The 16,852-nt window shown below is 48.5% G+C and overlaps 1 protein-coding gene across 2 annotated transcripts in view; it reads left to right on the top strand.

The window, feature by feature from the left end:
* The window catches only part of MTOR (mechanistic target of rapamycin kinase), a 1,008,697-nt gene that overhangs the window by 74,925 nt on the left and 916,920 nt on the right, over positions 1 to 16,852 (top strand). For both annotated transcript variants that reach the window (XM_085609875.1, XM_085609873.1), the window contains exons 5-6: positions 3,948 to 4,148; positions 8,322 to 8,456. In XM_085609875.1, the coding sequence (XP_085466001.1) occupies positions 3,948 to 4,148; positions 8,322 to 8,456 (336 nt within the window). The remainder of the gene's footprint in view (positions 1 to 3,947; positions 4,149 to 8,321; positions 8,457 to 16,852) is intronic.

Here is a 16,852-nt window from a genome sequence, read left to right as displayed (position 1 = left end):
ACCCCGGGATTGGGCACAGGGGGCCGCAGGGCGCCGGGTGCAGGGGTGCCTTTTGAGGTCGGGAATCTTACCCTCTTGTTGATCGCGGTTGGGGTGGCACTCTGTTCTGAGGCTGCAGACTTCTTCCGGAATGTCGAGGGGGGTCCTTGGGTGCCGGACTCGGGGTCACAGTCGCCGTGGGGTCGTCCTCAGGGTCTTTGTTCACTCCGGCACTGGCCAGGCTTGGCTGGTGCAGAGTGTGCTGGGTTCGCGGTTCCGGGCTGCTGCCAGGGGTTAGATATAGGTTTCCGAGTAGAGCCTCTACTCATGGGAGTCCCAGGGGCTTTAGAGTTCAAAGGTAGCCAGGTCCTCCGGGGTATTTGAGGTTGCTGGCCACAAGAGATGCCGCGCTGGAGCAGGAGCAGGTTCGAGGGTCGACAGGCCGGTAGGGCTGGGGCCAAAGCAGTTGGTGTCTTCCTCTTTTTAGCAGCTGCAGGGCAGGTCTTTGTTCTTCTTGCTCTTCTTGTAGTTTCGAATCTGGGATCTGCGGAAGGAAGGTTCAGGGGGCCCCTAAATACTAGATTTAGGGGCGTTACAGGTAGGTGAAGGCCAGGGACCAATGGGTCCTTGTCCTGGGGTGGGTACACCCCCTATCCTGCCTCTCTCCTGTGGGAGGGGGGCAGTAGCCTAATCCTGATAGGGTAGGGCCTCCCATCTTCAAGATGGCGAGAGCCCGGAGATGTGCTTCACCTCGCCTCCCCCACCTGAGGGGTGGGGTGGGCAGGCTGGCACATCCCCTGTCCTTGTATGGGGTTTCCGGCCAAGCTTCCTGCCAGAGTGGGGGGTTGCAGTGGCCTGGGGAAACTCCAACTGGCGGCATGCCTTTGAAGCTTCCCTTTGCTCATCCTGGGGGAGGAGATTTCTCACCTCACCCAGGATGTGCATTGTTGCAGGCCCGGGAGAGCAGGGGCTCTCCCACCCAGGGGTCCAGCAACGTGTCTGCTGTGTGGCAGCCTGGGCAGCCTCAGAGCAGACGTGGATTGTAGGTTAGCTGTAAGGGGGCATCTCTAAGATGCCCTCTGGGGTGCTTAGTACATTAAATCCCACACTGGCATCAGTGTGGGTTTAATGTGCTGAGAAGTTTGATACCAAACTTCCCAGTCTTCAGTGTTGCCATTATGGTGCTGTGGAGCTCGTGTTTGACGAGCTCTCAGCACCATGTACTTGTAAGAGGCAGCACTGTACTTACAGTGCCCAGGAATGGACCTGGGTACTGTAGGGGCACAGGGCTCCTGCTCCTGTGCCCACACCATAGGCATAAGGCACCCAGCCAGAGGGGTGGCTGGCATATGCCTTGGCAGTGTAGGTGATGGGCATGGCACACAGAGATGTGTGCCATGTCGACTCTTTGTTTTCTCCTGCACCCAGACACTCAGCCTGCAAAGGCAGTGTGTGTGTAAGGGTACAGGGCCTCTAAGGGTGGCACAATGAGTGCTGCAGCCCTTAGAGGCCTTCCCTGGTCACAAGGCCCTGGGTACCTAGGGTACCATTTACCAGGGGCTGACATGTGGCCAGGGTTTGCCAATTGGGAGTTTGTGTGTTTTAAGGGAGGAACATAGGCCCTGGGCACCTGATTGGCAGGAGCCCAGGGCACAACAAGGAAAAGTGCATCGGGCTATTAGGCAAAAAAAAAAGGGGGGGGGGGTCACTGCAACAGAAACCCACTTTCTCACACAAAGCACTCAATACCTTTGGATCCAGTTCGCGCTATATAAAACAGCAACAAAAAAACAGGCATGAGAAACGAAAGTAAAGTCTCGTAGGAACTGCTGACGACACAAGTAGACAGAGATAAAAAACACTAGAAGGAAAGAGACTGATATAAAGACACAAAAGAAAAGCAGCTATGCGAGGTGCGGCATCCCAGATCAGTGAAAGGAGCAATCGGTGAGTGAAGGGCAGGAGCAGAGATGGAGGACGGAGGCGATGCACTGACTGTTGGCTTCACCGGGGCAGGGAAGATGACATATGGAATCCTGAAGGGGATGCTGCAGACAGGTGTACGCTAGTATTTCAGATCTGTTATACCGCTGATCAATCACTGCCAGCCAGCGTGCCTTAGAAGCTGTCAAGCCGGACTGTTCATGGAGTGAGACGAGCCTGGTGTCCGGCTTGGCTCTAAAATAGGAGTCGCTCCCTAAACAAGCATTGGCCGCGCGGCCGTGAAACTGACACGGCCGCTCAGCCCGCGAAAGTGATCGCGATCAAGCGCGGCGAGCGGCGGAGGAAAGACAGATGGCGGCTGCGCACGTTCATGCTCACGTGCACGCAAGCTTTAGGCCACCAAAAGCCTGTAGCAGCACTTCGAAAACCCACAGACTAAATGTCTCGCAGAGCAGCGCATGCGCTGGCTCAGCGAGACCTAAAAAGGGTAATGGCATGTAAAAACGCTATTTTGCGTGTCACTGACTCGCAAAATAGCATTTGCAACTCTCGCTATTAGGAAGGGGCGTCCCTTCCTAATAGCGAGAATCACTGCCATGTACTATTGTTTTGCGACGGCATTTGCAGCTGCAAAACAATCGCAGTTTACCACCTACTTCTAGTAGGTGGTAAACCACTCGCAAATGGGAAGGGTTCCCCAGGGGATGCCTTCCTCTTTGTGAGTGTGTGAGAAAATATTTTTTTAAAGCAGGCAGTGGTGCCATGGACCACTGCCTGCCCTTAAATGAAACTTTTCAGTTTCATTTTTTTCTTTTTTAAATGCATCCCATTTTCCTTTATTTAAAAAACAGTCCCAGACATGGTGGTCTGCTGACCCCAGCAGGTCACCATTCCTGGGAGTGCTAGCCATTCCCAATGGGGTTGCAAATTGCGCTTGCCTCATGAATATTGATGAGGCATGCAGTTTGCGACCCCATTGGGAATCGCTAACAGTGTCTGTGACACTGTTGTACATTGCATTTTGCAAGTCGCAAAGCGATGTGATTTGCGAGTCGCAAAATGTAAGGGTCGTACATCTGGACCATTGTCAGTTACAATGCCAATAGCTTATACTCTCGCAAATGCGAGACCTATTGTATTGCAAATGCTTGTTTGCCTGGGGCTTAGTTCCTAGTATGCCTTGGTCCTGTATTTTTGTCCGATGCGAGCATGGTTTACTCTCTATCCCTTTGACTTGTGTCTCTCTGAAAGACAGTGAAACAGGGAGCCTGGACAATCTCGATGTCACCCCTCACCCCCCCCCGTCTTTTTGTCTCTTCTTCGCCCTCTCTGAACAAATAGTACATCTTGTTAAATTCTTTCTGCTGTGCATACTTCTCTGGCCCTTCGAGTCATCCTACCAAGTCTGCCATGAATGTTGGTTTTCTTTGATTCAAGGAAAGCTGCCAGTATTGACTTTTTGTTTCCTTATTAATTTGTCACTTAGATAAAGTGATTATAGAAGGACTAATTTCTGTCTCCTGGTATTGTTTTGATTTTGCTGAATGATTACCATTTTGTTGGTTCTTTCCACTGGCTTAATCCAAAATCCGTGAAGCACAGTTTTAATAGTAGGGGGCACATAAGAGTTAAGTGACTGTTAATCAAAAAGAAATATATACTTGTACTTTATTTTTATAGCTTTACATGGCACCGGCCAGGCGCTAAGATTCAGAGCATTGAAGAAAAATCTAAGAATAGACTGAAAAAGCATCTAGCAGTCAGCAAGAGATGTTTCATAGTTAAAATACATCATAGATACGGGGGATTTTAGAGCAAATTCCCAAACATGTGAGGTAATAGTGTCAGAGCCTGTTAGTTGGAAGAGATCTGTGTATGCCCCAAGTAGTGATTCCACTTTTTAACATTTTGAGCCTGTGTTATTTGTGTCGATCGTGAGCAATTGGTTGACAGCTTGAACCTTCAAGATGGTGGCAGTATTTGGTCAAACATGGTGACATTTTCATTACCTTTTCTTCTTTCAGGTGCTGGTACTGAAGGAGTTGGCTGTCAGTGCCCCCACATTCTTCTTTCAGCAGATACAGCCCTTCTTCGATAATATTTTCTTTGCTGTATGGGATTCGAAGCAGGCAGTTCGTGAAGGTGCGGTGGCTGCTTTGAGAGCATGTCTGATCCTCACCACACAGCGAGAGCCAAAAGAAATGCAGAGACTACCATGGTACAGGGTAAGAACACTTTCCTTTTTTGATTCCTTTAGACCAGGGCAGATTGATGATTCTGTAGGTCACCAGGCATTAACTGTAGTGGTTGTTCTGGTCCCTCACTTATTTGGCGTTTTTGTCAGATACACTTGGCAGTTCTTTAACGCCATATGTGACAGAATGGTGGTGTCATACATAGCTGGCGGTTCTTTATGTACTACCTATAGGTGTGATAGTTCTGTAAAGGACAGTTAAACAGGGTTTAGTTCCGGCTCAATGAAATTTGCACTGAACTTATATTATAAACCCTTTCGTAGCATCGGGTATTTAACCTGCCTACAAATTATTCAATTAATATAATGCATCATTGGTGACAACCTCCTTTACCAATCATTTCCAAGAAATAATTGTAGATCAAGCTTGGTAGAATGGAGGACTGAATCGTGCAAATCTTTCCTTTCCGTTGGGTACTCTAAGCAATATTTTTCCCCCTCTTTTCACTGACTGTTCTGCGTATGAAGTTATGATATGTGAGCAAACTTGTTTTAGATGAGCACAGGCCCTCATTATTTGCACCGGGACCTCTGAGTGGCCGTGCACACTACAAATGCTGTTTCATTCATTCATTTGGTAGTTTTATAGAATACTGCATATTGTCTTGCAGTCACTTCAGTATGTTGTGGTTCATTTTAATAGGTATTTGATATCAGGAGTGGTTGGAAATTTGTCTATAAGCAAAGCCCCTGTCTGATGAGGAGTATGGACTGGGATGTTGCCCAGACTGAGATTAATTCAGTCATTCCTTCTATCACCTTATTATTGTTGTAGCTGGAAGGAGAAGTCCCCGGATGCAACTGAAAGTATGGACACAGGACTTTAACACCAGATGCCCCTGGATCTAAGATGGGTCTCTCGAGGGCGAGTTGCGCTGGCCCCTTTATTCCCCAGAGGAATAGTTGAGGCAGTGGCCCTGTTGATGGACCATGTGTAAATTGGTCCTGCTCCTGCAGCTGAGTGACACCGCCCCCCCCTCCATAAGGAAGGTTACCATGGACTTTGCTGACACAGGTGTCATGCAGGATGGCAAAAGCCATGGGGCTTTGGGATTGCAGCAGGGAGGCTATTCTACTTGTTGGCTGTGGGGCAGGCAGCGCAAGATGCCCCTGAAGCTGGAGAGTGCACCAAGCTTCCAAGCAAAGAACAGGTCTGGCGCAGGCAGCCAGGAAACCAAGCTTGCACAAAAAGCCCACCTTTGGAAGCCAGAAGCCCTGGAGAAAATGCTCCTGGTGGCTAGGGCTAGCCACAAGGAGCAAAACGAGAGGAAGAACTTTGCAATTACCCTACAGGGCTGGAGAAAATACCCTGCAAAGTTCGGACCCCCTGCAGGGAGAAAAGTTTGTCGTGCTTTGTCCACTATTTCTAAATTCCTCCGGGGATAGGCATATATGTAATAACAAATGTTGTGCGAGTGGGTGTATATGTGGTCCCCTCCCTGAGTCAGCTTTTGATCTCAGGGACCCCATTTCCCAGGGCCTATTGCAATTCTGGATGTCCCGGGGACACCCTTCCCTGGGACTAAGAAGAGAATGGGGCGCCATCACTCAGTCGTATTGCCTGCCCCCAATACCCATGCCGGACGGGGGAAAGGCCCCCGGCACTCTATCTGCTGTTTGTGTTAGCACAGACAGGAAAGAGACAAATTGCTTCTCCCTGCAGGTGGCAGCTGAAAAGGGCCGTTCCGGCTCAAATTCGAGGCATTTTCCCACCCACCACTCCTTCTCCTTGTGACTTTCAACTAGACAATATGCCCTTGGGTGCCACTGATGGAACAGGGACACCCAGAACCAAAGAAAGAACAAGCATTGAAAATGCAATAGGCCTCGCCTTTTATTAAATTAAAGCCATTTGCTTTGCTATACAATCCCAATAGCAAAGCAAGTAGCTTTAACTTATTCAAAGGCGAGACTTATTGCATTTTCAATGCTTGTTAGTTGAGCTTCTGTGTGCTTGTTAATGTTTGTGTACAAGTGTGGGAGTCTTTTTTATACTTGCGCATCTGTATATTTAAGTCCAAATATATATATATTTGTGTTAATACCTGCGCTTCTTAGAGCGTTGTCTTCCTTGGGCAGTAGATATTTCTAAATCTCCTTCTCGCGTCTATAAGTGTATTTGGCTTGTGTACGTCTAAAGGTCTCTGTCTTTGTTTGTGTGAATGTGTATTTGTGCAGTCCGCCGGTTTCTTTGCGTGCCAGTTTGTTTGTCCGTGCGCGCGCCCGCATTGTGTTTGCAGCAGCACCCCACTGCTTTTGTTATCTGGTGAATACAAGTAGCAACCCTTGAAGGCAGGTGGGGGCAGCCGGGGGGGGGCGGGCTGTAAATCTGGGGGGCTTTATTTTGTCTGCATGGGGGTGGGGAAACAAAAGTTGATGTAATGAGCGCCAATTTATTTACAGCACCCACTGTTGTGTGTCGATTTAGAAACCGTATATATGTTTCCCGATTTATGTCCTTGTATATTATCACAATTTGCATTGCCCATATTTAGGCATAAGAATCCTACCCTTATTTAGGCATTATCCATGCTAACCAAATAAGGCATGGCCACCTAAATCCATTCATCGATGTCACAATGAGTTCTTGGAAAACCAGACTCTTAAGCCTTTAGGACTTCCCTTGCTTGGATTTTGATTTCTCCAAGAACTCATTTATTATGCCTGAACATCTATTCCTTAGGGGTTCATTCATGACGTTCTTCTGCCCGACATTTACGTCAATACTGGCATTGCTAAACACCTTCAAGGTATAAATATGCCTTCACTTACCATGGCAAACCATGGTTCGGCTGCCTACTTGCACGAAGTTGGTTGCCACGGCAAGTTCGGAAGGAAGTCAAGTCCCCGCCTGACGCACTGACCAGACGCTGTCATCCTCCTTGCAGAGAATCCAGTTCAAGTGTTTCTGACTCCCCTTGCGGGGTGTTCGAGATCGAGACTCCAACCTCACTCATTCTAAGGTATAGATTCAACTAATCTAAATAAGACAAAAAAACAGCGATCTCTGAGTGGCACAGAGAGACCAGCATAATAAAATTTAACTGCTTGCTCGCTCCCGCGGCATACTCCATGGGAGTATAGGTTATAAGTTACAAAAACTAAGCACAAAGTCAAGCGCTCAAGTGGATGGATCCTGATCCACTGCAATAAAAGTGCTACGGCCAGCCGTGCTTCCGTGAAGCGAAGATGGAGCATATTTGAAGAAGCTCTATAAAAAAGCTGTCGGCGTTGGGAAAAATATAGTGCATAGCAGATGAGTGTGTAACGCCGCAAGTGAGAGATCCAATCCCGGTGGGCGGGGCTAAAAGGAGACAAGGCGGCAACAAGGAGGGACTAAGAAGCCTCCTTTTCAATCGTGAGCCTGCGTTTTGCATGCAGGATGACACCAGCCAATGAAGAAGATAGGCGGGGCTTCAACGCCACCTCAGAGAGCTCTGGAATCTGTATTGATTCCAAGAAGCTCTCGTATGACGAGAGCAGCGCATGCGCGCTGCTTTCGCCTGCCGAGACCTAAAAAGGAAACCTGGGAGAAGGCAGTACAAAAGGAAGTCCGGCACAAAGCAGCTGTTTTAAAACAGAGTGGAGAAATCCAGTCATCAAATATACGTGCCTGGGGCCGTGGGACGCCCTATAAGCCCTAGTGATGGCCTACAAAAATTGTCCTATTTTCCTCTTGGTGCCCCAAGGAAGGGCGGGGGCCCCAACAGTGGTTCTGCAATTGTTTCAGGAACATTGCAGGAAGTGCAGAAACCCATCCCCGAAGCCCCTCCCCCCCCATGTTATTTTTTTAAATAAAAATACCACCCTACCTCTCCATGGGAATAGTATTCTGACTCAGGGAGAGGTTTGTCCTATGCTCAAAACACTTCTGGAGCTGAGCTTTTGCTCTTAGGTTCTGGAGTGCGGAGAACTCTATTAGTAGATCCTAACGCTGCAGTATCCGCTTAGAAAAAGTGAAAGAAAAATAAAGTTTAGATCATTTGTCGAGCGATCAGCAAACATCTGAGTTCTGATAATGTCTCAGAGCTCTGTGAGGAGGCTGTAGTTTGCCAGGTTAGAAATATCTAAGACAATTTAACAAATGCATTAATATCTCTTGAGCATTTGAACTGTTTCATGTAAATTTCTGCTTTTTCCACAGCAAACATTTGAAGAGGCTGAGAGGGGCTTCGATGAATCTTTTTCCAAAGAGAAGGGTGTGAGTCGCGATGATCGTATCCATGGGGCCTTATTAATCATTAATGAACTTGTGAGGATCAGCAGCATGGAAGGAGAGGTAAGATGCTCCATGTTGGACACCAGGCTCTTCCCTACGCTACAATTGCTCTCCCAGGACCTCGCAGTACTCCTTCACAATCTAGACTAAGGAAAGAGAAGCATAATTTAAAGGTGTGCACTTGACCATTGCCATTCATTGATTAATTCTTGTTTTTGAAAGGATGCATCAGGCTGTTCCAATAGTTGAAGAATCCTTTAAGAATGAGCCTCACCACATGTTATCAATTGCCTCCTCCTTCACACTTTGAGTGGCCTTACTACCTAGCTGTCTTGGTGTGTGTATGCGCCCATATTGGGATGGGACAATCAATCCATAAATTGTTACATACACCATCGCTCCGAGCTGCACCCACTCCAAAAAATAAAAGACTTTGGGGATTATCTAGAGCTGGGTAGTAATGCGAAACCGTTTATTAGCGAAGGAAGTGCTAAACTGAGTAGACCAGCCACTAGTGGAGTTTCTTCTATCATACCTGGATCGTCATCCAAGTTGAGATCTTTTTCCAGTAATTGGAGCATTTTCATTGCCTTTGAAGAAAATACTAATAAATGCTTTCTCTCGCATACCACCTATATTAGAGAATCCTTAGACAGAAATTCACATACCTAAATACATATTGTTGAGCACCTACCCATTGTCATGCTTAGGGAGAAGTGTAGCCGCACATGTACGCGCACTCACTCACTCACCCACACACACTCACTGTCCCCCTTTTTTTCTCCCTCTCTGTTTTTCTTTCTCTTCTGCTGATCTTGCACATTTTTGTTTATAAAAAATTATGTTGCAGTATATTTCTCCCTCTGCCAAATAAGATGGTATATTGGGCTACTGATTTATCCTTGGAAATCCCACCCAACGGACAAGTAGTTAAAATCTGGTAAACTAGACGGTGTATGCACTTTCCCTACTGGAATTTTCTTGTGTGAGAAAGGCAGAAAATAAATGTCAGCAGCTTATACATTTCAGGCAAAATTAAATAAAAGCATTTTAAAATCCTCTCGATCTCCTGCCCAAAAGGGGACCTTTGCCACACAGTAATGGATTTTGTAAAGGTGTTCTTTCATTGTTTATATGCGTGGACAATCCTTGATGATTAACTATGGATGACATTGATTGAAAGTTGTTTTTTTCCCCACATATTTAACTGCGCATTCTTAAAGTATGACTTTGGTCCTCAGTTGACTGTCTGCCCAAAAATTGGGGCGGGATCAATATTCAGTGATTTAGTATTTTTTTTGCTTAACATCTTTATTGTAATTTGGGCGTTTGAATATACGTATTGTTGTCAGTAAGGCAATTCACAGATCTGATAGATACCTAGCTGCAGATTCCCTAGTCAGGCTGGAAACTTTTTCTCAAGCAATACCCTTGCGCGTTGGTAGGTGGCGTCATCCGGCTCTGCATGACTTCTGTGCCGAAAGTGACATCCACGTCACCTATATAGCCTCCACCTTGGCGCGCTGACGTCAGTTCTTTTCTTTTCTTGTCAGCTCGTGCAGATCCGTGAAGAGAGCTACCCTCTTTCACTCTTTGACAGGCTTTATTCGAAGTTTTGTCAATTTTTGGTGTGTATGTTTTACCTCGATGTGTACGTTTTACCTCGATGTCAAAGAAGACTTCTGGATTCAAACCATGCGGCGCCTGCCGCTGCGCCATGTTGGTGACAGATCCACACAATCTCTGGTGCCTGGAGCATGACCACAACTTGGATGTCGTGCTTCAGTGCTGGGCATTGGATCTGAAGGTTTGAGGGAGCGGTCCCTGAAGCTGCTTGCGGTCCGGGCATTCAACTCCACGTTAATCGCCCCGGAGGTCACGTTCCCAGTCGAGAGAAAGGTCCGGGCGCCTCTCCAGGCGTCCTGAGGCCTCGTCCCCCCGCTTGAAGTCAGCAAGTCATTCAGACAACACGAGTCAAAGCACGCGTTCTATTCTTCCTATCGATGGAAGAGCTTTAACGCTCTAGACTTCGTTCTGAGGAACCTGAGTATGGGTCGGCTCCGCACTTCCTGCATTTCCAGAAGCCGAAGTGACTCCTGCCCAACTTAAAGATTTCTGTGATGCAATGTGCCTTATATTTGGAGGACCTGACTGTTGTGGCACACCTTCGTGCCCAAGAGGCTCAGGGAGGGACTCCATCGGGATCCAAGTGCGCCCCGATGGACCTCAATGGATTCAGTGGTAGATCCAGACCAGTGCTGGTCATACACCTGCGAACTTCCGCACCTAGACTCCCGACACTGCCGGCGTCCACTGGCGGTACCAATCCCGTCCTTATGCCAGACAACCCGGATCCGTGCCGTTTGACAGCAATTTTGGCGCTGATGGCATTCTCGGGTCCTGAGTCAGTTCCTCAGCCTTATTTTGAGGGGCTAGGAATGTAGGAGGATAAGGACAGGTCGCTGGACCCGTTACAAGACCAGCCTGAGCACAACGTTGACTGGTATGAGAAACTGGGTGAGGCCAGTGGACTGGATACCTCCCCCGATTCTGGCCTGCTTTCTCCCCCCTACCGTGGCTACGGAGGAAGGAGCTTCATACGCTATGGTGGTGGAAAGGGCAGCGGAGGTCCTGGAACTTCAGCCCCCTTTGGTGGACATCAAGACGAACATCTTGACGGAGGTACTGCAGCTGGGTTTCTCCTCCTAGGAACTCCTCCTCCCTTTCAACAAGGCCTTAACTGGTGTTCATCTGGGCACTTGGTCCAAGTCCCACACAGGGGCTCCTGTGAATATGATCATTGCCCGCTGCTATCGCCCTGCACTGGGCGACCCGATATTCCTCACCTCACCCGAGACCTTGGTGGTCCAAGCCTCTACCTCACAAGGCGCGTTCCCTTCTGCACCCCTGGACAGGGAATATAAGATGCTGGATAGTTGGGACAAAAAGATTTTTCCTTCCACCAGCCTTGCATTGCGGTAAGGGCACACTGTATGCGTATTGGGCTGTTGCGCCCACTCGCTGTGGGAAATGGTTGAGCAGATGCTGCCACTGGTTCCGGAGGAGACCCAGGCCTTTTTCTCCCAAGAGGTATTGGATGGGCGAAATGCAGCCAAGTTCACTATTTATTATGGGTATGACAGCACTGACTTGCTGGGCAGAGCAGTGTCGTCAATGGTGGCTAATCATTGCCACGGCTGGCTCAGGACTTATGGCTTTTCTGGGGATGTCCAAGCTTCCCTTATGGACATGCCCTTTGATGGCACCCGTCTCTTCGTAGACTAGGTAGACATGACCCCGGAACTCTTTAAGGACTTGTGGGCTACGGCCAAGTCCTTGGGCCTCTCGGTGACCACCCATCCGCTGTTTGCTTTTCGGCCCTTTCATGGCCGCAGAAGAGGCTTTCAGCCACTCCTGCCATATCCCAGCCACAAGATTGCACAAGTTCGATAACTTCTGTGCGTCTGTGGGCCCGGCTCATTTCGTCCCCGTGAATCCGGCGCCCCGAGTTCCAATCAGTCCACTTCCCCCCCCCCCTGCAGTCTGTAAAGCTTCCTAGTCTGGCCCTTCAGGATCATGAGCGGCCGGTTTGTGGCAGGATCAGCCATCACCTCCACAACTGGCATACCCTCATATAGGACAAGTGGGTTCTTCAGATGGTCTGGAAGGGCTACTCCTTACCTTTCGAGACTACCCCTCCCTCCATGCGTCCGACTTGCGACTGGCTGACGAAGGACCACCTGACCTTGCTTCAGGATGAAGTCAGGGCTCACTTGGCCAAGGGAGCCATGGCGAGGGTTCTGATGCCAGAAATAGGCTGTGGTTGCTATTCCCGCCACTTCTGGTCCCGAAAAAGGACAAGGGCCTTTGCCCTATCCTAGATCTATGAGCCCAAAACGACTTCCTCAAAAAGGAAAAGTTCAAGATGCTCACTCTGCCTCAGGTCTTGTCTGCACTAGACCCCAGAGACTGGATTGTAGTGTTGGACTTGCAAGATGCCTATTTTCACATTCCCGTCCGGCCTGCTCATCGGCGTTAACTGCGGTTCACGGTAGGCCACAAGCACTTTCAGTTCACGGTGCTCCCCTTTGGCCTTTCCAGCACCCCTCGAGTGTTCACCAAGGTGATGGCGGTTGTTGCAGCTCATCTTCGCATATCAGGGGTGCCAGTGTTCCTCTGTCTCGATGACTGGCTGTTGAAGGCGAGCTCACCCCAGTATGTCATTTCCCACCGCCACACTACGGTGAACCGCCTGCTTTCCCTGGGGTTCACTATCAGTGTGCCAAAGTCACACCAGGCTCCCTCTCAGACGCTCCCTTTCATCTGAGCTGTTCTGGACACGGTGCATTCGTGCCTATCCTCCTGAGCAGCGAGTCCAGGACATTCAGGCTATGATACTGATGTTTCAGTCTCTATCCTGGATTTCTGTGAGACTGACTTTGAGGCTGCTGGGCCTTATGGCCTCCTGCATCCTGCTAGTGACACATGCCAGATGGCTTCTGCGGACTCTGAAGTGGGACCTGAAATTCCAATGGGTGCAGCATCAGGGGAATCTCTCAGACATGGTCCAGATCTCTGAGAGAACTGCACGTCATCTACAGTGGTGGCTGACCAACCCTGATTGGGTCAGAGGCAGACCCCTCTCCCTTCCCCAACCAGATCACACAGTATTGCATATGCGTCACTCTTGGGATGGGGCAGCCATTTGGTAGAGGTGGAGATCAGAGGACTCTTGTCGATATCGTGACTCCACATCAACTTTCTGGAGCTCCAAGCGATTCGCTTGGGGTTGAAAGCTTTTCTTCCTTTTTCAAGGGGAAGCTAGTCCAGGTGTTCACAGACAACACTGCCGCCTTGTAGTACTGCAATAAATGGGGCAGGTGGGGTCGTGGACCCTTTGTCAGGAGGCCGTCTGTCTCTGGACATGGCTGTATCAGCAGGGCATACCCCCGGTGTTTCAGCACTTGGCAGGTTCCCTGAACGCCAGGGCGCATGAACTCAGCGGTTGATTCCTAGCAGTTCACGAATGGCATCGCCATCTGGAGGTGGCGCAAGGTCTTTTCAGAAGTGGGGAGAGCCTTGGATAGGTCTGTTCGTCTCTGCCGAGAACGCGCAATGTCTGCAGTTTTGCATGCAAGAGTTTCCAAAGTCGCACTCGCTCTGCGACACTTTTCGTCTCGAATGTAGCTCAGGTTTCCTGTACTCCCTAACCCCAATACCACTCCTGTCCAGAGTGCTCAAGAAGATCAGGAGCGACCAGGCCCAAGTCATTCTTGTGGCTCTGGCCTGGGCAAGGAGAGTCTGGTATCACGAGCTTCTCCAACTGAGCATAGATCCTCGGATTAGGCTGCCCCTTTGTGAGGATCTTCTGTCGCAGCATCATGGCAGAGTCCTCCACCCGAACCAGTTAACTCTACACCTTCCTGCGTGGAGAGTGAGCAGCAGCAGTTGATAGCATTCAACCTTCCTCCCGAAGCCTGCGATGCTATTTTGGCTGCCAGATGTCCCTCTACCAAGACCATGTATGCCAGCCGGTGGCAAATAAAAAAATAAAAAAAAGAATTGTACTGAAAGGTCTACTGATCCTCTTTCTTTTCACCCTTGCCCAGCAGGACTCTGCTCTTGGCACTCTTAAAGGGTATGTTTCGGGCCTGTCTGCCTTCTTGAGGCTGCCAGACCAACCCTTTTTAGGTCGAGCCTAGAGGCAGTGCATATGCGCTGCTCTGCGAGGCATCCTGTAATGTCTCTGGGAAGTTAGAAGACACCCACCACACACCCACCACTTGTGATTGGTTACTTAGTCTGCCTTTCTAAATGGCATAGTTTTGGTTCATGGATAGAGAACATTTGTCCCGCCTTGTGGCTGTTTTGTTTCGACCCTGGCGTTTTCCCCTGCTGCATGGATCCTTTCAAAACAGCCATATATTTTGGTACCCGCACTACTTTGTCTTTTGCCTCGGCTTGTTTTATAATTTCCTCTTGTGTTCACCATGCCCCCCACCCCTCACTTGTTGTCCCTATTTCCTTTGTTCCCGCTCCCCTCCCGTTGTCCATGTTCAACATGCTCCCACCCTTCTCCTGTTGTCCGCATTCTCTTTGTTCCTGCCCCCTCCCGTTGTCCGTGTTCACCATGCTCCCGTCCCCCTCCCGTTGTCCGCATTCCCTTTGTTCCCGCCCATTCCTGTTGGCCATGTTGTCTTCTTCCCACCCCTGCCATACTTTTGGTTGTACTTTTTCTGTGGGTCTCCCTGCTGTATTGTCAATCATAGCCCAGGCTCTGTCATCCAGGCCTCCTTACCTGACCATCTTCCCCGATAAGTTGATTCTTTGCACAAGGACCGCTTTCTTACCGAAAGTAGTAATAACATTCCATGTGGGGCAATCTGTCAGCATGCCACTTTCTATGCTCCTCTGCATCCCTCTAAAGAGGAGGAGCAACTCCACCAGCTGGACGCAAAAAGAGCGTTGTGTTCTATCTTGACTGTACTAAAGAGTTTCAAGTGGACGACCAACTCTACGTGGGGTATGTTGGATTAAAGAAAGGTCATGTGGTGCAAAAGATGACTATCTTGCGATGGGTCATTCTATGCATAACATTTTGTTACACTCTCGCCAAGAAACAACCTCCTGAAGGCTTACGAGCTCATTCGACCAGTGCTAAGGCTACAACCACAGCATTGCAACGTGGTTTTCTAGTCCTTGATGTTTGTTAGGCAGCAACGTGGGCATCTCTGCACAAGTTCACTGAGCACTACTGCCTTGACAGTCAAGTCTGCAGGGGCTGGCTTTTTGGCCTCCCTGTCCTGCAGAACTTCCTGGTCCAAACTTGTCCACAGTCCCTTCCGTGGGCGATGGTATTGCTGGGGTATCTATTCTAAGGTAAGGAGTCTGCGGCTAGATCTCTATCAGATGGACAAGTTACTTACCTTCGGTAACGCCATATCTGGTAGAGACCTAATCTAGCTGCAGATTCCTTACCGACCCAGCCATCTTCCCCACACTGCGGACAGGTTTATAGGGTCAAGGCTGATCCTTTCAGGGCGTTAACTGTTCTAGCCACACCACTGTCAGTGCGCTTCATGGCTCCGCACTCTTGACGTGGAAAGTCGTGAAAAGTAACTGACATCAGAGTGCCAAGGTGGTGCCTATATAAGTGACATGGACGTCCCTTCAGGTGCGGACGACGCCGAAGACGTCCTACGGAGCCGACAAACACCACCTAGTGGCACGCAAGGGTTTTGCTCAAGCAAAGGTTTCATGATCCAGCCTGATATCTGGGATATTCTAAAGTAAGGAATCTGCGGCTAGATTATGTCTCTATCAGAAAAGGCGTTGCTAAAGGTAAGTAACTTGTGTTTCTGGTAGCATAATAAACCACGTGAGAGATTCAGTGTTTTTTAGATATTAGCAGAAGTCCGAGATGGCTTTGTTGAGCCAGATTGCACATCATCTGTAAGGTTTTTTGTTATACTAAATATTTATTGGTACATTTAGCATGAAAAATGTGTTTTGTTTCCGTCTGTGAAAATGTATTTAAAACATCGAAGTAGTGGACTTTTTGGTTTGTTTTTCAGTAGTAAATGTTATGATTTGGTTATTCAGACAGTGGGTGTTTAGCAAAAACAAGTTTTCGTGTCTATTAAAATGACATGGTTTTCAAGCTACTGTCTGCCAAAATAGTTAAGAAAGTTAGGTTTTGTTTACTTTCCTGAAAGGAATAGTGATACAACTAGGGGTATTAGTGAAGCTCAGCAATGTGGGCTGGGATTATCATTAACTAATTGTGCTGTTAGACTTGTTATCTAATTAGCTGGGTAATGAAAATCATACTAGTCTGCCCCTCCATTGGAAACAATGTAATATCTGTGAATTATGGAAAATAATTAAGGGCTATGACACCATCTCTTTGAAATATGGGTTTTGATGCTTTTGCTTCTGATGGATACTTAGAATTGCACATTCTTCACCATCTGAATAGTCGCAGACTCCAGACCGGATCCAGAAACGTTGCCTTACCTTCCCTCTGGCAGTAGGTGACACTGTCTCCATCTCAATGCCACAATTGGCACATGTGTGACATCTCTGGAGTCATATAGCACCACATCTGCTCAATAATGTCAGTTCCCTTTTCCTGCGGACTTCAACAGGATGTAGATTTTCACAGTGTTTAGCAATTTAACTTTTTCTGTTTGCTTCCCCAAAAATCCGTGAAGTGCTTATGGATGTCTCCTCTGTTCGCCCCTCCTTTCACCATCCCCCCCAAGCATTTGGACGTTAACCTTGCCACTCCTACAATGGACAAATGTCCAATTCCAAACCCTACCAGATCTGCGTGCGGTGCTAGTGGTCAAAGCATGACTCTAATGCCATGTGACAAGAGGCAATAATGATTTGGGAGACAAGCTGGTTTTGGCCCGTGGGTGTGACAAACGTCTGGTTAAGGTTGACCTCAAGGT

Source organism: Triturus cristatus, chromosome 1_2 (genome assembly GCF_964204655.1).
Source record: "Triturus cristatus chromosome 1_2, aTriCri1.1, whole genome shotgun sequence".
NCBI classification, from domain to species: domain Eukaryota; kingdom Metazoa; phylum Chordata; class Amphibia; order Caudata; family Salamandridae; genus Triturus; species Triturus cristatus.
This window is presented reverse-complemented; position numbering and strand designations above follow the sequence as displayed.